This window comes from Pongo abelii, chromosome 3, assembly GCF_028885655.2.
Source record: "Pongo abelii isolate AG06213 chromosome 3, NHGRI_mPonAbe1-v2.0_pri, whole genome shotgun sequence".
In the NCBI taxonomy this organism is placed as follows: Eukaryota; Metazoa; Chordata; class Mammalia; order Primates; family Hominidae; genus Pongo; species Pongo abelii.
This window is the reverse complement of record NC_071988.2, coordinates 142,257,053-142,279,925: the sequence shown is the minus strand read 5'-3', so window position 1 is coordinate 142,279,925 and position 22,873 is coordinate 142,257,053. Positions and strand designations below refer to the sequence as shown.

Here is a 22,873-nt window from a genome sequence, read left to right as displayed (position 1 = left end):
AACATCTTGGCTATTTTCAGAATTATAGCCTCTAGGTGAGAGGTATTTGACTATATCAGAAAGTATGGAATAATTATTATTTAGTTTAACTACCAATGGTCCTTTTGAACATATACCAATTTTATGAAAGTCTTTTGAAACTCACAGCCTTAACTGAGTCAAATTCATTTATATGAAACAAAAAAATAAAACAAAACAAGGTGCCAATGAATCAGTTAAGTAATTACCCTTTAAAGAGTAGTACAGTGGCAGAGCAAATTGATTAACATAAAATATTTTTAACAAATTCTTAAAATGTGGATATTTAATTTGGGCTCAAGTATTAAAAGGAATATGAAGCAAATATGCTACTGGCAAATGTTTATTTTTGAGTATCGGAAGTGCTCTGGGCTCAGTGCCATCTCCACAGGAGGGGAGGCCACAGTCCACTGCTATCCTGCACAGCCCATGCTTGGGTCTGCCCTGCTGTGCCTGGAGCCACTTCTTGAAGTAGCACAGGGCATATGTGGTGGCCAGGATCTGAGTGTGTGAGAAGTGATAGCACAGGACTGGTTCTGCTACTTCACGTTTTTCTGACATGCAGGCTTCCTTTATTTGTAGGTGAGCGTCCCTATCAATGTCCTTACTGTGAAAAAGGATTCAGTAAAAATGATGGACTGAAGATGCACATTCGTACTCACACCAGGGTAAGATTGTATTCTGTTTCATTAATATTGATCATGAAAACCATACCTATTTTAAAAGAAATATATTTAACTTTATATTACAAAATAAAGGCAATACAGTGATGAACTGCAAGATAAATAGATTTTTAAATTTTAATACTACAATATTTAAAAGTTTTTCTTGCAGAATATTCACCACTAATAGGAACATTTTTTAATAGAGTCTGCAAGTTTTTCAGCATTTGGCCATTAAGTAATACTGATGAGCAAGTATATTTGCAAGAAAGACAATGCAGATAAATTACCAGGACAGGTGGAAAATAAGGAAGTATAGCTCAGTGCTTCACAGGGCATGCCTAGTGCTGTGGCTTATTCTTCCCAGGGTGCCCTTTGTTCCTTTGCTGTCGACACTCTTACTGGACTATTGTCATTCTGTTATCTGTGCCTTTTCCAGACTCAAGCATCTGTTTCACATGCTTTTAAAAAAATGTAAGCAGCTTACTCACCATCACCCACCATTTCATAGCTCACTATTTGATTTAAGCACAATTAGACACTTTAAATGAACTTTCCACATGGAAATTTTGTATTATTTTAAATAGCTATTGTTGATTTTGCTCTATACAACTTTTCACTGCGTTATCTTTCACAGTTTCTTTTCAGTTTGGCCTTTTAAAGTGCATATGGTCTGTATGTAAATGACACATTTTTTTCAAATTTTAAGAGACTTATCTAATCCCCTTTAGAACAATTCTAATTTAAACCTCTCCTGGATTTTACTTTTTACCTTAGCTATAAAATAAAAATTTTAGAGAAAACACATAATAATAATATTCTTCCCAGTATAATAATACTGTAGCCTTCCACTTCAGTTCTGCAGCACGTAAAAGCTATCCTCTGTGGTCCCCTTAAGAAAATACTCTTTTTGTCTTTGTGGTGAAGAGAGGGAGCTTCTCCACTCATTAAAGCAAAGCTATAGCAGGTTTCTCATTCTAGTTTGTAGTATCATATTCATATTATGTGAATATTAGGAATTGGAGTACTTCCTAGATATAAAAGTACTTCATAAACCATAAAGGATTAGACAGATATTCCTGTTTATAATAGTATGATTTAAATGTATAATATCCAAAATATTTCACAATGAGTATTATGAAAGAGGTTTAAATTAGCTTTAGATTAGGAGGTTATTTTACATGTGAGCAGTTGTCACAGATGTATCAATAATGTATTTATTTAAAAGATGCTGACAAAAAGGCAAAGGAGCCCTGGTTCCTCTTAATAGAAACCAGTGATATTGACAGAAATTTACATATGATGTTGTTTTACTTGATTACTGAAGATAGACATGATTACAACACAGAAGAAGCTGTTTAAATCACTGCAGGAAAAAATATCTTTTGGGTTTTCTCAAAAAGGTGAGACATTTCCAATTCAATTAATTTGTTTTTTTACTTCATTTCAATATAAAGTTATTAATGAGAATAATACAGATAGTTAAGATGAATAAAAATAAACACAAAAATCACTAATTACACGCCAGTACTCTTTTAGGCCTTCAAATTTATTAATTCATTTAAGCTTCACAACAACTCTGTGAGGTAGCTGTTATTATGATTTATTTTTGTAAAACAAGAAACTGAGGCACAAACAAGTAAGTGGCAGAGTTGAGATTTGAACCTAGGGAGACTGGCTACAAAGACCATTTGCAATTTTTTGCCTATTATTTAATTGAATATTTTTTCATTCCACTGTCTCATATATTTTCTGGTATATTTCCACACTAAACAAATTACAGTAATGACCCCCAATTTAAAAGTCCCATATTCTTTTGAATTTCTGAACCTCGATTTAAGGATCCCAACACTGTCTCCAAAGTATTCAGTTGCAGATGGTCTCTTGTCAGAAGTTTCTGACATTAACTGCACAAAAAGAAAACAAATTCTAGGCTTTGACTAAGGGAACTCAAGAGAATTTATAGACCAGAAGCACCCAGGATTTTAGGCAGGATCCCCCACAATGAGTAGAAGATCCAAGGAACAGGGTAAATATGCGTAAGCCTTTTGGGTTTTACCTCAAACTCTTTTTTAATTTTCCTTTTTCATGCATTTTTTTAATATTTTACCCAAACAGTTTTATTTTGAAAATCCTGTTTCCTAAGCATTGAATAAATACAGATAATCTTTGCATATTAGTTCAAATTTTCAAAAGCCTGCTAAGGTTATCAGCTAGTACAATCAAACTATTATTAAAACTCAAAAGAGATTTAAAAAAAATGTTCTAGAGGAACAACCTCTGCAAGGTCATATTTTCCCAGTATTATTTGCATTTTGTAAGACTCCATTCAAAAAAGATACTATTACATTTGGGCCATAACACATTTCAGTTTCAATTTTGCATTCACATTACATAAGCATTTAGATAGCTCTAATTCCCAGACATTTTTGGTCCTATTTGAAAAGTTTTTAATTCCATTTTAACAACAACAGGAAAAAAATAAGCTATCTAATTCAGTAAGGTACATCTTTAGGAAGTTTTGGTGAGACAACCCAAGATGCCGTGTCAGGCCTGTACCTCCAGGTTTACATTCTGTGGTGACTGCACGAATGCTTTCTAGGAGGAACACAAAGCCATTTACTCTCTAGTTATTGCCTATAGGGTGCAGTAAGAGCCCCAGATGTGGGAGATAATTTTTCCAAAATCCAATTAATCATTGACCTTTCATGGAGAGACCAGGGTTTGAGGTGAAGGCTGGTGATTTTATTTCCTTCAGTATATTCTCTTTATATTTGGTTTTCAGCTCTTGCTATGTTGTACCTAGTTGTGTTTTTCATTGTATTTTTGCAGCTTAGATCTGTAGTCCACTATCTTTAGTTAAATTTCAGAAAATTCTTGGCCATTTTTTTTTTCAAATTTGTTTTGTCCCTTTCTTTCTGTCTTCTTATGGGACACCAGTTACACATGTTAGACTATTTGATATTATTCCAGAGCTCTTGAGTGCCCTGTTCTCTTTTTGTTTCATTTGCATTTTAAAAAAAAATCTCAGTGTTTTTCTCTGTGTTTCTAATTTCTATTGATATTTTCAATTTCATTGATTTTTCTACCTCTGTTGTGCTCAGTCTGCCTATTGAAGGAGTGCATTTTTGATATTATGTTTTTCATCTCTAGCATTTTCACTTGGATTTTTAAAAATAGTTTCCATAAGGCCTGGCACAGTGGCTCATTTCTGTATTTCCAGCACTTTGGGAGGCTGAGGTGGGAGGATTGCTTGAGGCCAGGAGTTCAAGGCTGCAGTGAGCTATGACTGTGCCACTGCACTTCAGCCTAAATGACAGGGTAAGACCCTGTAAGACTCAGTTCAAAAAAGATACTATTACATTTGGGCCATAACACATTTCAGTTTCAAATTTGCATTTAAAAATAAATGCAAATTTATTTTTAAATGTTTTGACTATTCTGTCTCTTGATAATGAGTGGGAAGGTTGCAGGAGTTTGCTTTTCAAGTGTAACATAATATTTGATTGAATGTCTGTTTGCGTGTGTATGTGTGTGTGTATGTGTGTAAAAGAAACTAAGTCTCTAAGTCTAATTGGAGACTAAAGTAAATACTGCTTATGCCTGGAAATAGGTATACTTCTTCTTCTGCTAGGCCGTTAATGTGAGTGAGGGCTTGAGTCAGTCTGGCCAGTGGCTAAGCTAGGTTTGGGGTTTGTTGTTGCTATAAGCTTCTCCAGAGGGTGGGCTGCTGCTGCTGTGTTCTTCATGTGAGGCCTGGACACTCAGCAGGCTTTTCTTAAGGATCCTTCCTCACCATCAGGTTTTGGCAGATCCTGTGTACCTTTGCCACAGAACATGTTTCTCTCTCTCTGCCTTTGTCCATCCACTGGCAGTAGCCTGCTGGTGCTTGTTACTAGGCATGAGACTTAAGTAGGCCAGAGGGCTTTCCTGGGGCCCCTGCTCTAGCATTAGTTGGGCAGGTGCTCTGTACCTGAGTCTCAGGGTTGTGGCTTTATCAGCATTTCTGCCTCTACCATAGTGTTAGGTGGCTCCTGCCTCTGACTCCACTCAGGGTCAGCGGCAGTGTCCTAACCACTAGCTACATGTGGCTATCAAAATTTAAATTTTAATTAAATCCAATTAAATACAATTAAATATTTACTTTTTCAGTCACATTAGCCACTTCTCAGGTGCTCTATAGGCACTTGTGTCTGGTTACTACGGTATTCTGTAGCACAGATATAGGACACTACGGTCACCACAGAAAGCTCTGTTGGACAGCACAGGCCTAGCGGATGGATGGTTTCCTGACCCTACTGGCTGTGGCAGGTGAGCTCCACCTTGTATCTTTAGAGTAGAAGGTTTGGGGCATGAGAAAGAGGTTTGGGCATGAGAAAGACGTTTGGGGCATGAGAAAGAGGTTTCTTTCTTTCTTTTTTTGTTATATTTAAAATAATTAATTTTTATTTCAGTTTTGGAGGTACTAGTGTTTTTTGGTTACATAGATAAATTCTCAAGTGTTGATTTCTGAGATTTTGGTGCACCTGTCACCTGAGCAGTGTACACTGTACCCATTAGGTAGTCTTTTTTTTATTATTATTGTTATACTTTAAGTTTTAGGGTACATGTACACAATGTGCAGGTTAGTTACATATGTATACATGTGCCATGCTGGTGTGCTGCACCCATTAACTCGCCATTTAGCATTAGTTATATCTCCTAATGCTATCCCTCCCCCCTCCCCCCCCACCCCACAACAGTCCCCAGAGTGTGATGTTCCCCTTCCTGTGTCCATGTGTTCTCATTGTTCAATTCCCATCTATGAGTGAGAACATGTGGTGTTTGGTTTTTTGTCCTTGCGATAGTTTACTGAGAATGATGATTTCCAATTTCATCCATGTCCCTACAAAGGACATGAACTCATCATTTTTTATGGCTGCATAGTATTCCATGGTGTATATGTGCCACATTTTCTTAATCCAGTCGATCATTGTTGGACATTTGGGTTGGTTCCAAGTCTTTGCTATTGTGAATAGTGCCGCAATAAACATACGCATGCATGTGTCTTTATAGCAGCATGATTTATAGTCCTTTGGGTATATACCCAGTAATGGGATGGCTGGGTCAAATGGTATTTCTAGTTCTAGATCCCTGAGGAATTGCCACACTGACTTCCACAATGGTTGAACTAGTTTACAGTCCCACCAACAGTGTAAAAGTGTTCCTATTTCTCCACATCCTCTCCAGCACCTGTTGTTTAATATACGCAAATCAATAAATGTAATCCAGCATATAAATAGAACCAAAGACAAAAACCACATGATTATCTCAATAGATGCAGAAAAGGCCTTTGACAAAGTTCAACAATGCTTCATGCCAAAAACTCTCAATAAATTAGGTATTGATGGGATGTATCTCAAAATAATAAGAGCTATCTATGACAAACCCACAGCCAATATCATACTGAATGGGCAAAAACTGGAAGCATTCCCTTTGAAAACTGGCACAAGCCAGGGATGCCCTCTCTCACCACTCCTATTCAACATAGTGTTGGAAGTTCTGGCCAGGGCAGTTAGACAGGAGAAGGAAATAAAGGGTATTCAATTAGGAAAAGAGGAAATCAAATTGTCCCTGTTTGCAGACAACATGATTGTATATCTAGAAAACCCCATTGTCTCAGCCCAAAATCTCCTTAAGCTGATAAGCAACTTCAGCAAAGTCTCAGGATACAAAATCAATGTGCAAAAATCACAAGCATTCTTATACACCAATAACAGACAGAGAGCCAAATCATGAGTGAACTCCCATTCACAATTGCTTCAAAGAGAATAAAATACTTAGGAATCCAACTTACAAGGGACATGAAGGACCTCTTCAAGGAGAACTACAAACCACTGCTCAATGAAATAAAAGAGGACACAAACAAATGGAAGAACATTCCATGCTCATGGGTAGGGAGAATCAATATTGTGAAAATGGCCATACTGCCCAAGGTAATTTCTAGATTCAATGCCATCCCCATCAAGCTACCAATGACTTTCTTCACAGAATTGGAAAAAACTACTTTAAAGTTCATATGGAACCAAAAAAGAGCCTGCATCGCCAAGTCAATTCTAAGCCAAAAGAACAAAGCTGGAGGCATCATGCTACCTGAATTCAAACTATACTACAAGGCTACAGTAACCAAAACAGCATGGTACTGGTACCAAAACAGAGATATAGATCAATGGAACAGAACAGAGCCCTCAGTAATAACGCCATATGTCTACAACTATCTGATCTTTGACAAACCTGAGAAAAACAAGCAATGGGGAAAGGATTCCCTGTTTAATAAATGGTGCTGGGAAAACTGGCTAGCCATATGTAGAAAGCTGAAACTGGATCCCTTCCTTACACCTTATACAAAAATTAATTCAAGATGGATTAAAGACTTAAACGTTAGACCTAAAACCATAAAAACCCTAGAAGAAAACCTAGGCATTACCATTCAGGACATAGGCATGGACAAGGACTTCATGTCTAAAACACCAAAAGCAATGGCAACAAAAGCCAAAATTGACAAATTGGATCTAATTAAACTAAAGAGCTTCTGCACAGCAAAAGAAACTACCATCAGAGTGAACAGGCAACCTACAAAACGGGAGAAAATTTTCACAACCTACTCATCTGACAAAGGGCTAATATCCAGAATCTACAATGAACTCAAACAAATTTACAAGAAAAAAACAACCCCATCAAAAAGTGGGCAAAGGATATGAACAGACACTTCTCAAAAGAAGACATTTATGCAGCCAAAAGACACATGAAAAAATGCTCATCATCACTGGCCATCAGAGAAATGCAAATCAAAACCACAATGAGATACCATCTCACACCAGTTAGAATGGCAATCATTAAGAAGTCAGGAGAAAGAGGTTTCTGCCCCTCTTTCCGCAGCAGCAGACCTCTCCTGTGGATCACTGGGGTTCTTGGGCAACAGCACGTTTTCTGCCCCTCTCCTTGGTGTCAGTGCAGGATATGTAGTCAGGTTCTGTCTCTCTCCAGAGGCCATGGGTCGTTGCCTGGACCAGAGCACCTGCGAGTTTCATGTTCCACCCCCAGCAGCTGGTAGCTTTTGCCTCCTGTCAAAGCAGAGTGACATATGGGACATGGCAGGTGTCTCCCTCCTCACTCAGAGGCAGAAGGCTTTTGTTTCCTGTGTGAGGCAGGTCTGTGGCCTGGGTGGTTTGTGCTGCTCCCTGGCAGCCGCTGCTCATCACCTTGTATTCATGCAGCACAGGGACAGAAAGCAGATGGGTTCCTTCAATTACTCCTACTCCACCCTCAGACCTTGTCTGTGCCACCTGGGGGCTCTCTAAGGTATCCTGCCCTGCCTCTAATCTTTCTTACGAACGCTGATGGAGCCAGTGGAAAAGAGATGAGTGGCTGTGGACTTTCCATGTGCCAGGGCCCCCAGGTTTCTAACCTGAATGCTAGTCCACAATCCTTAAGGAATCAACCATCACTTGTTTTTTTCCTACCCATTTTGTGACAGTTCTCTCTTCCTTTGACAAATGTGAGGCTATTCTGTGTTCCATTTTTTTTTTTGACATTTAGTTCATCTGATTGTCTTGTGACCTTAGCGCATAAAATGTTTCATGACCTTAAGCTTAAAAGAATGACTGTAAATTTTTCAGCTTTTTGTCATTACTAAGCTGGGGGTGATGTTCTTTGTGGCTTTCCACATCCTATGAGCAGTGATTTATTTTTAACTGTGTAGGGTTTTTGAGGATAACTTTTCCCACTTAATTCTAGATTAATTTCCTGCCCAGGAGCTGATAAAAGCAGAACTCCTTACATTCCATGTCCAGTTAGCTCCTCCATTCAGTCAGGGAAGCACCCCTATTTAGAGGCCCTATGTGAACTTAGGCTATTTTGCTATGGTTTCTCTAAAGGGGCTCTGTTTCCTAGGATGCAGTCAGACCCTGGCGGCCTCAGCAAACTTGCCCTCAGGGCACTGGCATTTGGAGCCGTTTCTCATCCCTTTCTAGATCTACCTTTTCCTGTCCCATTCATGGTCTTTGTTCTTTGCTTGCGTGGTGGAGGAGAGAGCTATTTGGAGGGAGCAGGTCCTCTTTTGGGGAATATTTTTTTTTTTTTTGAGAGAGGGTCTTGCTCTGCTGCTCAGACTGGAGTGTAGTGGTGCCATCATAGTGTACTGCAACCTTGAACTCCTGGGTTCAGTGGTCCTGTAGTCTCAGCCTCCTGAGTAGCTGAGACTACAGGCATGCACCACAATGCCTGGCTAAGTTTTTAAATTTTTGTGGAGACAGGATCTTGCTATCTTGCCCAGCCTGGTCTTGAGCTCCTAGGCTTAGGTGATCTTTTGGTCTCAGCCTCCCAAAGTGTTGGGATTATAGGTGAGAAATACCACACCTGGCCAAGATTATCTTAGTTTTCACACTGTAGCTTTAAACCAAGATTTGGTTTAAAGATTTGAATTTTTCCAAGGCCTTGGGCCTTGGGGGTACCCCAAGTATGCTGCCAGACCTTTCCCTTCTTATCTCTGTTGTCTTTGTCTCAAAGGTCTGCTTTACCACTCCAAATTACACTGAGGTAGAGAAATGCCAGTTGCTGAACTCTTTGTGTCCAGTGCCTCAAATCCATTTTAGTCTTAGGAACTATAGATCGTCTGGAAATTATAGAGCTTATGTTTTTATTGCATTAGACACATTGAGCCAAAACAGTCACTCATTTGAGTTAGGACACAAGCTCATAAATACCCATTTTATAAACATTAGGTTCAAAAGAAATTGTTGTTTGTAACTGTTTACCATAGAAAACTTCATGTCTTGTATAACCCATTTTGATTTCAACATGGAAGGCACCTGGACCAATTAGAAAGTTATTTCAGAAACTCTGCCTTTTGAACACATTTCAAAAACCCAATTAGCTTATACAGGTTTCAGGTTTCTAAGATCGCAGTTCTCTCCAGCCTTGTTTGCAGAAACAGCCAAATTAGTTCTTACAAAATTAAAATGGAATTGCCAGTGGTTACAAGTAACAGCAAGTCTGTTATATTGTTTTATATTTTATCAATTTTATTTCCTGAAATTTCTTATCCCTGATCCTCAGGTTGTTCAGATTGTAGGTCTGGGTTTAACAGACCTGTGCCTTTCGCACTTTCCCTTGACACCATGCAGTGCGACCGTGAGTCTCTGAGTCCAAATGAGGGTGGGTATCTCAGAGTTCCTAGGTATCAGACACTTTTGAATTTATCTAGAGGCTTTGGGTGATCTATTGATGTAGGATTTGAAAATTATCCCCCAAAAATTTTGACCAATACATCAAGCTGATGAACCATGTGAGTGAGTGTAAGCATGATGTTGAAGGAAAAAGAAAAGGGTTCATTCTATTTGAATTAAGATGTTAAGGCAGGAGGAGTGAGGGCTGCTGTATGCTAAAGGGAGGAAAAGGCAAGAAGAATTTTCCTAGCTCCAGAAGCATCATGTAGAGGATATGCAGCCTTGGTTGAGAACAGAAAGGAGTCTTTTAAGGGTGAGAATCAGCTTGAAATCCTCATGGACACATTAGGAGGCATGCATAAAAAAGCTTAGGAAACATGCAAAAGCAAGTTGGTTGAATCGGATTGAGAGGGCTAGTGGATTCCAGGACTAGAGATAGAGGATGATATTTGAGTTGTGTTTGAAGGAGTATGGTAGAGGGCAGGCCAGAAAAAATGTGACTGCATAAGCAAACTGCACACCTACAGATACAGTAAGGGTGGCCTGTCCACTGTAACTGAGTTTGAGGATACATGTTGAAGGATGACTTATGTTGAGACAGGCTGAGATTGAGGAGTTGGTATGAATTGTGAAAACATTTTATTGTGTGTGTTTGGTTTGGTTTTGAGTAGAGGAGTGACATTATCAGTTCTATCTCTTAGAAAGGTTGCTCTGAATCATTCTCCAGCAAGAATTGAAGGAAGCAGCACTTGAGTCAGGGAGGCCCAGTCAGGAGACACGATGGAGCCAGGTGAGCAGAAATAGGGACCCACATGAGATGGCCATAGGATCTGAGAGTCAGGCACATATATGAGGGACACCTTTGAGATAAGTATTGACAAAGTTTGGACAAGGTTTAGACATACTCAGTATAGGTGGTGAAGAATAGGGAGGAGTCACAGATGAATCTAGGATGCCTACCAGGGGCATTTTGGGGTACTGCGATTTTCCACATAGAGATAGGAAGAGCAGCTTGTGGGTTTAGAGAGGAAGGAGGGGAGGGGCAGGTACTGGATTCACAATTATCTGGGTTAAGTGCCTGAGGAGCACTAATAGCTATTTCTGTTTTTAATGTCTGGATAAGAAGAAGAGATGTACAAATTTAATAACTTTTAAGAATAGTTTATTATGATTTTGGAGAAAATTTAACATTTTTAGAATTTCTAAACTTCATCAGCTTTTGTCCTATAGAAACAAGAGAATATGCCTCATTGTCACTGTTTGAAAATATCTTTAATTCAGTTTTGGAATTAGTGAATCTTTTATTGTTTCTAGAACCCATATATTTCCTGGGGAATTTTATATGCCTTGCCAGGGAATCATTTAAGATAAATGACTTTAAAATACCATTGTATTTTATTTGGCTCCAAATATATACCTGCATGAAATTGAGCATTCTTATTCTATCACAATGGCATTTTCTTTTGTAAAAGGGAAAATCAGACCACTTGAAAAATCACTTTCCTTTCAGAGACCGACAGCATCATTACCCCCTTACTTTTTCTTCATTTCTCCTTTGTGAAAATTCTTTCTGATGGTCATCAACCCACTTGGCAGAGTGCCCTCTATTCTTAATCTCTGTGTAACTTCTGCCCATGAGCCAGTCAGCTATCTTAAATATCACCAGAAAAGAAAGTTTTAAATTTCCCAGTTAGGAATACTTTTTTGGCATGCCAAATGATGTTCCTGAAATAAGGACTTTGGGTCCAGGCATGCTAGTTCATGGTTCTCTGGATTTTGATAGGCTTTGAGAGTACAAGGTGAAATTTTAAAGTAAACTGGATTTCATTCTCCTGACAATTTTTTTGGATTGGTTAATTATCCCATAGGAAAATAGACAAAAGTCTTTTGTGGAACAAAATTCTGTTTTACTATAGTTAAGGTTACAAGAGTAGAGTTACATTGATGTGAGGGATTGAACTGACTAGAGGCATTGGCTGTGATTTTTCTAGTTTTTTAAATGGTATTTGCATTCTCATTCTATATGTCTTTGCCTAACTTGAACTTTTTGTGGAGAGGGGAAGCTGGTACTACCCATCTAGAACATAATGTGCATTAGTTGGAATAATGGTGTAATAAGGTAGTCTCCAAGATGGCGCCGGTAATCTCTTTCCTCCCTGTGTGCACATGCTGCTCTTTACATTAACAAGTACAGTCCAGTTTCCCTTTCCTTCAGTCTGAGCTGGGCACAATGACTTGCTTGGACAATAGAATGCAGCAGAAGTGATGTTCTAGGACCTCCGAGGCTGGAAAAGAAGAAGCTTTGAACTTTTGTCTGTATCTCTTGGGACCAACCACCATGTTGTGAGGACCCCAAGTAATGTGGAGAGGCCAGATAGGCATGCCACACAATAGCCAACGTGTACTGCCAGCCATCTGAGCAAGCCATTTTGGCTTTCTAGCTTAGTTGAGCCTTCAGATAACTTCAGCTGCAGCCAACTGACTGCAACTGCAAGAAAGACTCCAAGTGAAAACTGTTGCGGAACCCGGTTAATCCACAAAACCATGAAAAATAATGTTATTTTATATCATTAAACAAATAATTAAAATAAACAAATATTAAACCATAAACAATAATAATGTATTAAGTTTTGGATGGTTTATTATGTAGCAATAGATAACTAGAACAAGTACTAAATATTACATAATGCTGAATAAGTACAATTTTAATTGTGTAATATTCTTCTATATTTTAAATGATAAACATTTATGGACAGAGCGCTAAAGTGAGCACTTACTAAATGTTCCCAAAGAGAAGTTAGCGTTTGTACCTCAATATCACCATTTACCAATGGGAGTTGTATTTTGTTTTTGGAAAATACACATCTTACAATTCAGTTTTAAAAAATATACTATCAATCAGTTGTTTAGAAAGGCTTATAGTATTCTGAAAAAGATTTGGGAGACCCAGGAAAGTGTGAACTTAAAGGCTCTCATTATACTTACATACTATTTAATCTGTAGTTCCAAAATCTGATGGCAAATTTGCTTATATAACACTGAAATCTATATAAATAAGTTAAATTAAGAGCTTTCCTTTTAAGTAATTGGCCTTATAATTAGTGTCATATTAGGATGGCTAAAGTGAATAGGTTCATCACCATTATACAGTTTTCTCCTTAATGCTTTACAGAACATTGAATGACAATGGAAGAGTCTGAAACTGAGTTATCTAGCAGTACTACTGTAATCAGAATGATACTTGTTTGGGGGTATCAGGAAGGTAATTCTTGCTGTTGAGGTTGATGATCTGACAAACTCAAGCATGGGTGATCTCTGCTTAAGATTAGGAGGTTGGTTGGGACGTTCCCTATTTGGGACTTTCTTTGTTAATGCTCTCTAACTAAAGCTGTTTTAAATACACAAGCCTCTGTTTTTGAATTTAGAAAACTTATTGTTATAATTTGTTTATATGTTTCTCCTTTTGAGGTTGTGACTTTCATGTGGACAGGAATTGTAGCTCGCATCTCTTTTTCCTTAGCAGCTGTGTGCCTGGCATCTAGTGAGTTATTAGGTTTGTTGAAGGAATGAAGTGAAATTATGTCAGAAGCAAATTATTAAATTTACCAAATTAACTCAACAAATATATAGCTAGATAAGATATATGAATCCCTTCATTTATTTATTCAACAAACATTGATTAAATGACTACAGTGTGCTAAGAGCTGGAACTATAGCAGTACACAAATCAGACATTGTCTCTACCTTCAGTGGAGCTGGGAGTCACTCATAAGTTTAATTCTTTTCTAATCAGCAATTCCTTCTCACTAAAGACTTGACAAGGTATGAGAAGGCAAGAGTGCGTGCATTCATCAGATGTTTGTGATGTGCCCAACTGTGTGCCAGCAGCTGTAGTGTCACAGGCTCTGCTTGTGTCTGTCAGGAAAGATGGACACTAAGGACATTATTTTAAGTAACACATAATCCCAAGTATGCCAAGTGATGGCATGGGAAAGTACTGGGTCCCAAGTATATAACTGTTACCAGGCCTACTCCGAGGTCCTGGAGTCTTTGGCATGGCTCTCTCTTAGCTCTCAGTTGCTGTTCCTTGTTGCTCTGGTTGTCTTCTTCAGTTGCATGTGTTTCTCTGCATTTCCACATTTTACCCCATGTGGGAGGCAGTTCTATCTGTCTAGGCAGGAATAAGCAACTGTACACCTATTACTCTGAACTTGATGCTCTGCATTGATGTATACTGGGCCCGGCTTTCCCTGGTTGCCTGTCTGGACCATTCTTGTCATCTGGCTCTGAAGAGTTTGTTTTTAGAGGTATACTCGCCACAGAAGGAAGCCAGAGATCTGTGATCCTCTGATGAAGCCACTCTCACCTTACTTATCTGCCTGACACACCTGACAGATGAAGCTCAGGTGGGCAGACACCTCAGGCCACAGCATGGACTATGTACAATTCTTCAAGCTCAAGCCTTTTTTTTTTTTTTATTTACTTTTTTTTCTTTTATTATTATTATTATTATTATTATTATTATTATACTTTAGGTTTTATGGTACATGTGCGCAATGTGCAGGTAAGTTACATATGTATACATGTGCCATGCTGGTGCGCTGCACCCACCAACTCGTCATCTAGCATTAGGTATATCTCCCATTGCTATCCCTCCCCCCTCCCCCCACCCCACAACAGTCCCCGAAGTGTGATGTTCCCCTTCCTGTGTCCATGTGTTCTCATTGTTCAATTCCCACCTATGAGTGAGAATATGCGGTGTTTGGTTTTTTGTTCTTGCGATAGTTTACTGAGAATGATGATTTCCAATTTCATCCATGTCCCTACAAAGGACATGAACTCATCATTTTTTATGGCTGCATTGTATTCCATGGTGTATATGTGCCACATTTTCTTAATCCAGTCTATCATTGTTGGACATTTGGGTTGGTTCCAAGTCTTTGCTATTGTGAATAATGCGGCAATAAACATACGTGTGCATGTGTCGTTATAGCAGCATGATTTATAGTCCTTTGGGTATATACCCAGTAATGGGATGGCTGGGTCGAATGGAATTTGTAGTTCTAGATCCCTGAGGAATCGCCACACTGACTTCCACAAGGGTTGAACTAGTTTACAGTCCCACCAACAGTGTATGTAGAAAGCTGAAACTGGATCCCTTCCTTACACCTTATACAAAAATCAATTCAAGATGGATTAAAGACTTAAATGTTAGACCTAAAACCATAAAAACCCTAGAAGAAAACCTAGGCATTACCATTCAGGACATAGGCATGGGCAAGGACTTCATGTCTAAAACACCAAAAGCAATGGCAACAAAAGCCAAAATTGACAAATGGGATCTAATTAAACTAAAGAGCTTCTGCACAGCAAAGGAAACTACCATCAGAGTGAACAGGCAACCTACAAAGTGGGAGAAAATTTTCGCAACCTACTCATCTGACAAAGGGCTAATATCCAGAATCTACAATGAACTCCAACAAATTTACAAGAAAAAAACAAACAACCCCATCAAAAAGTGGGCGAAGGACATGAACAGACACTTCTCAAAAGAAGACATTTATGCAGTCAAAAAACACATGAAAAAATGCTCACCATCACTGGCCATCAGAGAAATGCAAATCAAAACCACAATGAGATACCATCTCACACCAGTTAGAATGGCAATCATTAAAAAGTCAGGAAACAACAGGTGCTGGAGAAGATGTGGAGAAATAGGAACACTTTTACACTGTTGGTGGGACTGTAAACTAGTTCAAGCTCAAGCCTTAATTCTCCTGCTTATTGCTGTTGTAGGAGAGCATACTGGGATGGAAATGAATGAAAATGGTGTTATTAGGGGTTAAGATTAAAACCCACCTCATTTGTGAAAAGGAAGTAGACTATTTTCAAATTATAGTATTTTATTTTTAATAAGAGATCACTTTACAACTAGTCACTATCTGTGTGCCATTAATATGTCACTGTGCCAGAGATTGTGCTCATTGATCTAAAGACTGTTCTTCTTGGATACCTGGATAGGAAAATTCACTAATTCTGCAAATGTTTAGTAAGCCAACTATATGCCAGTACTCTGCTAGGTATTAGGGATTCATGATCAAATATATAGTACAAGATGCCTGAGGGTGTCCGATAACTTCATATGGGTGGGTCATGGAGTAAAATAGAAGGTGTACTAAAAAAGAGGCTTCTGGGATGCACAGAAGGCAGATGATAAAAGGTCGTCTCTGAATGCTGGATAAACATGTTTGGGCTTTACGCTCAGGGCTCTTGAGGAGCTTTTGAAGGTCAGTGATCTCAGAGTGTTAACATTTTCAGCCCTAATTACTAATTGTAATTACTAATTACAATTACTTTGTCTCACTAATTACTTTGTCTCTCGCTAGTTACTGGCCAGTACCAGCATCATCAATCATCAATTAGTTCTGTTTGATCCAGCAAGCCCACTAGTGGGTGCCTGTCCAAATGAAAAGAAATCATTATATCAAAAAGATACCTGCACTCGTGTTTGTTGCAGCAGTATTCACAATAGCACAGATGTGGAATCAACCTGAGTATCCATCAACAGATGATTGGATAAAGAAAATGTGATACACACACACACACACACAAACACACACACACACACACACACAAAATAGTATTCAAGCATAGAAAGAATGAAATCATGATTTTTGCAACAAAGTGAATGGAGTTGGAGGCCATTATCTTAAGTGGAACAAGCCAGACACAGAAGGCCAAACATCACATGTTCTCACTTATAAATTGGTGCTAAAAAAATGGACATAGAGAATGGAATGATAGACAGTGGAGACTCAGAGGGTGAGGGGTTGGAGTAAGGATGAGGAGAAATTACTTCATGGGTATAATATATATTATTTGGGGGATGGATAACCTAAAAGCCCTGACTTAATTACTACACAATCTAGGCTTGTAACAAAATTGCACTCGTACCCCATACATTTATATATTTAAAAAGTCTTAGACATCTCTTTTCTTGAGCCTAAGCCTGGGTTCTCAGCCTGCTGACAATTTTTTGTTATCCTGTCCAGGTGATTTTGGGCAGAGATAAGGGAGTGTCTCAAGAAGATGCACCCAGGCACACCATCCTTGGAGAATCAGTAGAGCCCTTTCCAGTGGCCTTTTCCTAGTCTCCATTTGGTCTCCCTCTTCCTCCCACTGCTTTAGAGCAAGGAATAAAACATCTGTGGTTAAAATCAAAAGACTGTATCTCCCATCCACCCTCCAGATCTGACAGGAGAGATCTCAGCATTTTAAGTGAACAGCTTTTTTTTTTCTGCCCCAGTAGGATACAGTAGCACAAAGGCCAGTGTCCCGTAAGTGCCTCCTTTTCTGTCTGTCACATAACTCTCAGGGACTGTTACCACAGCTGGAATCAGTGTTTTAACTGAGGCATTGGAGACACTTATGAGCTCATTATCATTTAAACATATGAATAATGTAAAATTTAGACAGAGTTTCATTTGAAAGCATTATTTATGGAACTTTTAGTTTATGGATTGATTTATATTGCTTATTCTGAACAATAGGAATAAAATCAGATCCCTGTAGTGTAAGTTGGATGACACCATGGTGACACAGGGCCTTTCTTGATTATCTCACATAATGTCAAAAATTAAAAGCAAAAGAATTGATCTTAGGGAATTCCATGACAGTTTCTATTTAACTTCACTTAACAATGACTTCAAACAGTTGTTGCATGTATAGAGAACTCCTGATTAAAGGGACTTTCTTTGACCAATGTGGTATGTTTCTAATCGTAACTCTTTAAGAACATGCATTTGGTCTCAGATGGCCAACTAACTGTTACAGAGTCAGCTGCTGTGCTATGTGCCGTGTACTGAAGGAACAGTTAAGAAAAGGCTGCAGCCCTTGCAAAGTCTGGGGGAGAAGACAACGAGATAGAGCATGGCAAAGACCACGCTGAAAGTATCCCAGGGTGCTGTATGTGCACATAGAAAGATCACCTACCTCAGGATAGGATGAGGGCCAGGCAAGGAAAGGTGTTGGAAGAAACAGAGGAGTGTTTAGTCTGCAGAAGTAGAAAATTCACTGGAGACATCTATGTGGAATGGAAAAAAAAAAAATGGCTGAGCCCCAGAATATTGTCCAAAAGGAAACCAGGAAGGAGCAGCCAAAGAGGCTGAAAGAGAACCAGGAGAAAACAGGGAGGTGGCACTGAAGCCAGGGGAAGGGAAGCGTTTCAGCATTTCTGGGAAAAATCACATGCTCTGTCTGAATCTTGCAGTTTTATGATACATATAACCATATTCCAGATTCTGAGAAATCCAGCAATAAATGTATTTCTTATAGTTTGTTTAGGCTAGCGTTTGCCAGGCTAGTTTGAGCGTAGCGAGTAAGGGTGTGTGTGTGTGTGTGTTTGTGTGTGTGTGTGTGTTCCACTAACATCTCACTGGAGCTAGTCTTTTACAAAACACAATTCAAGAATCTCTGGTCTAATGCGTCCCATGTATGGCTGCATCAATACTTATAAAGATTTGCTTTGATCAAGTGTCTCAGTTACTAAAGAAAAAACAAACAAACAAAGCCCTCCCCCACCCTCTACAGTGGCTCCTCTCTGCCTGCAAAATGGAGCCCAGGTGGCTTGGCCTGGGTGCCCTGTGCCAGCCTGGCTGTGCTGCCTGCCGTCTGCCCCTCCTGTGCCCCCTTCCTCCTGGACACTCTGGGCCTCGGCCAGTTTGGACCATGTGTCCTTCTCCTAAGGATAACCATGTTTGCCTAGGTCCACGTCAATACTTTTTGAGGGTACAAATAAAGCAGTCCCTCTACTGGTCAGGTCTCACTTTTTATACAGCCTTCCCTGCCACCTCTGCCATCGGCATACTTTATTGGTACATTAATTATATTAGCCCAGTTTTTTGTTTGTTTTTTACTTTTATGTCATTGTTTTTCTTCTGTTTCTTTTTTTCTTAGAGCTTAGTTCACATATTCATTCAGTCTTTCCACAATATAACTGCATGTTGTATGATCTTATCCTCATCCTCATTGGTATTTATGTCTTTTCTGTAAAAATGGAGACTTTCTAAATAGATCTTTATTGACATTATTAACATTGAAAGGACAGAGTGTTTAAAACCTGGTCTCAGCCACCTGGAGTTCTCTGCATACCCAGAAGGGGAGTGGGGAGCTTGCACTGTTGCATTAGATACTCTTACAGTGAAAGAGAACCATGTGTGATGGGAACATTGGAACATGGAAAACAAAGCATCTGGCTCTGCCCCAGGGAGACCAGGTAGGGTCCACTGAAGAAGTCTGAATTGGATCAGAAAGTATGAGTCTGAGTTTTCTAGGAAAAGGCACAAGATTGGGGGTAAGGCATTGCAAACCAACTGAGTGCTGTGTGCAAGGATGTGAAGCTGTGATTTGTGGGTGGGTGAGAAACCCAGGGCAGGAGAGCCCAAGGTGTGTGTTGTTGAGAACTGGAGCATGAGGTGGGGGTCAGGCAGGCATGGCAAGACTGTGAGGAGCTTTTGGTGCTGGGACAGGAAGATAGGATTGATTGTGTTAATAACACTACGTCAGAACAGGCTTTCATTTGTTTCCCAGTGAGAGAATGGAGTAATAAAATGAACAATAAGACTAGGTGTTCCCTCTTTACTGAAACACAAACCTATGAACTAAAGAAAATATTCAGTTCAAGCATCTCTGTCTATCCCTTGAACTTATCTATTTTTCTTTCATATCTTTTTTCTTTTATATCACACAATTGGTCTTGTAGGTTGAGACTAGTAAAACTATAACAATTGCTAAGGCTGTAGGTATTTGCTATTACTAGTGAGAACAAAATACAATGCACAACATTTCTAAAATGTCTTCATTATTTGTGACCTATTTTGAGTGCAGTCTAGAGTCATAGAATATTCCAGCTGCAAAGCATATAAGAGGTCAGTTGATCCAACCCCTTTATTTAAAAATGAGGGAATTTAAGTCAAAATATCGTAAAGACTGGGCATAGCTAGTTATAGCAGGAATATTTCTCTCTCTGCAAGCACTTCGATGACGTTATCTTTCCTCAAATTCATTTGGTCATGAAATTAAAGGGAAACTGAATAACAGGTTAGGTTAGAGAGCAGGAGTATTATACCATTTTTTAGTTTTTATAGTTTTTTATTTTTAGTAATACGTTATATAAAATTATTACCTGTTTAAAAATATTTTATTGTGAAGTAACGTGTTGTATTGTCCTGAGGTAACAACTTCAGAGATCAGTTATTTTCAAGCAATACATCTGATTTCAAGAGATAAGTTACAATGAATATAAAATTTACTTGTTAGGAATTTATATTTTTATTACTATTGGAATTTGTCTATCTTTTCTGTAAAATTGGAGATCTTGTAAGTGGATCTTTATTAATGTGAAAAGGACAAAGTTTCTGAAAGTGCATACAACAAATAATGTTATCTGATTACTTAATATTAGATGTTAAGAAGTATATTTTAGAATGAGTAACTATTTATTGATCATTATATACTATGTACTGAGTTAAGTACTTATATTCTAATCAAGAAATCTTCCTAATGGTCATATGAACTGTGTATAATATACTCAGTCTTAAGAATAAAACAATAGATAATAGACCCTGCAAATTCTCCCTTTTTTATGTTCAGCTACCAGTCTTTTAGATGACCTCCATATGGTAAAGACTGCAGGAGTTCCTTTTAAGCCACCCAAATGCCTACCCTTATCCTGAGATGTTTCAACATTAATTTGAACACCTCATCAGACACACAGTTCTTTAACTATCTTAGCTATAGGAACCATTACAACTTCTGTCACCTACTCACAGAATTATACCCTTAATATTTTCAACCAGCTTGGTGTCAGAAATTCCTTGCCTTGCTAATCACAGAGACCCAGCCATGTATCTTAAACATGAAGGGGTTTACTTATAAGTGTCCAGAGGTAGGCATTCCAGGGATAGTTTGACACTTCCACAAAGTCATCCAGGCATGTGGCTTCCATTGTCAAGGTTCCAGTGTGACTCAAGATGGATTTTGCCACTCTAGCCATCACATCCTCATTCCAGGCAACAGGAAGGAGGAGGCAAGAGAAGGTAACAGGATACGCCCCTGCTGATTACCTTTCCACTAAGGAGCTTTCTGGAAGTCCTACCCACCAACTTCCACATGACCACACTTGGCGGTGAGGAATTCTGGAATTATCATCTTTTCTTAAGCTTGTTGCCACACTAAATAGAATTACTTTTTATTACTAAAAACAAGGGAATAAATATAAAGCAGATTTTTCTCCAGTCTCATTTGCCAGCCCAAAATTATACCATTCTTTAGTTTTATTCTTGTTTTAACTGACATCTCCTTCTCTGCTTTACTGCCTGGCCTCTTACCCATAAGTAAATTTTTGTAAAAAAAAAAAAAAAAAAAAAAAAAAAAAGACCTCTGCTTAATTGAAATCGCCTTCTCTATCATTTTCTGACCATCTCATCTCATAGCCGGGTGATGGACCCCCTTCTCTGTGCTATCATCACTTGTTGTACATTGCACTGCACTGAGCTCTCTTGGTGTCACTTTCTCCCTCAAATTACACAACACCTGTAAAAATCTCTTGCTCATGGTAGGCGGAACTTCAGGGTCTAGCTGACTGCCTGGCACACGGTAGGAAATTGCTAGGTGTTTGCTGAACTGACTATAAAGTGTCATAGTCAGTATTCAAGTGTAAATAGCAGGGCTTTAGGTGAGTACTGTTTTAGTCCACCTGTCACTTTATTTCTGACAGCTGCTGCAAGGGAAACTCTTAAGGCTTTTGTATCTTATCTGCACCTCTTTTTGTAAGGGCCTGGGCAGAGTGGTGTCAGAGAACAACTTCATCTCTCTGGCTTGGGCAGCCCCATTTGTAACAATAATACAGTAGAGTTGTTTCAGGGATGTCTACTAAACTCCTTTATGAACTTGGTATATCCACAAAGAGTACGTGTACAGCAGATTGCAGATTTATCTAAAATAAACCTCTATAAATATTTAGCATTTAAGCTGATTGTTGCTTCACTACCACTGTATTATCTTTAGACTTTAATAATATACTTCAGGATTTAAAGGAAAGTACATGCTGTCTGAAATATATATATAAAGAGAGTTTTTCTTTGTTTTAAAGATAGGTAATATGCAATTAATTTTTAAAAGAAATGAGGCCATTATTCTTAGAAAAGCAATACAATATTTCCAAACTATTTTCTTTCTGGAACAGAATTTTATATTTATCTTGTTCTCTATTCAGAGAATTTTAATTACTAAAGTATCACAAGTATCTTGGGATAAAGACTTATCTGTATGAAGATCCCATTAATGGATTTCAAGAACTATGCTATGTTGTATCTTGGGATAAAGACTTATCTGTATGAAGATCCCATTAATGGATTTCAAGAACTATGCTATGTTGAGGTTCCTACATAATTTTATTTCTACATAAAGTTACCCAGTTATATTTACCTGATTCATGTGCCTTTTTCAATTTTGGGTAACATTATATTTATATGCATATTGCAATGGTGAATAGAAGAAAGCAGGTTAATATAATACGTAAAATATCCTTATTGTGTTCATATTATGTGCCAACCATTAAGATAAGCAAAATGCTATGACATAGATATAATATTCCATGTTACAAAAGAGGGAAGTGAGGTTTAGAGAGCTTAAGTAGTTTGTCCAAATTCCAGGTAGTCATTACTACAATGACTAATAATAGGCAGCCCAAGATTAGAAATTAGCTTATCTTAAAAACCGTATTCTTCATTCCTAGATATGCAGCCATCAAGATGTTCTAAAGTATTATGTTCCATATTGAATGAACGAATCTTTTAGAAAAATCATAAGAAAACTGGTAACAATTTCCCCTTGAGTTCAATAACAATTTGTTGCTGCTACAGTATCTCTTGGGTCTACCGGACTCCCTCAGTACATGGTCCTCAGGATTCCTGTTCTGATGTTTTC

The 22,873-nt window shown here is 38.4% G+C and overlaps 1 protein-coding gene across 8 annotated transcripts in view; it reads left to right on the top strand.

The window, feature by feature from the left end:
• PRDM5 (PR/SET domain 5) overlaps window positions 1–22,873 on the top strand; it is a 238,818-nt gene that overhangs the window by 168,685 nt on the left and 47,260 nt on the right. For 4 of the 8 annotated variants that reach the window (XM_054554414.2, XM_054554413.2, XM_002815096.6 and 1 more), the window contains one exon: window positions 601–686. The exons of 3 other annotated variants lie outside the window; for them this stretch is intronic. In XM_054554414.2, the coding sequence (XP_054410389.1) occupies window positions 601–686 (86 nt within the window). Of the gene's footprint in view, window positions 1–600; window positions 687–4,832; window positions 5,055–22,873 lie in introns of those variants that run through there. One more of the 8 variants, XM_054554415.2, reaches the window with a different exon arrangement.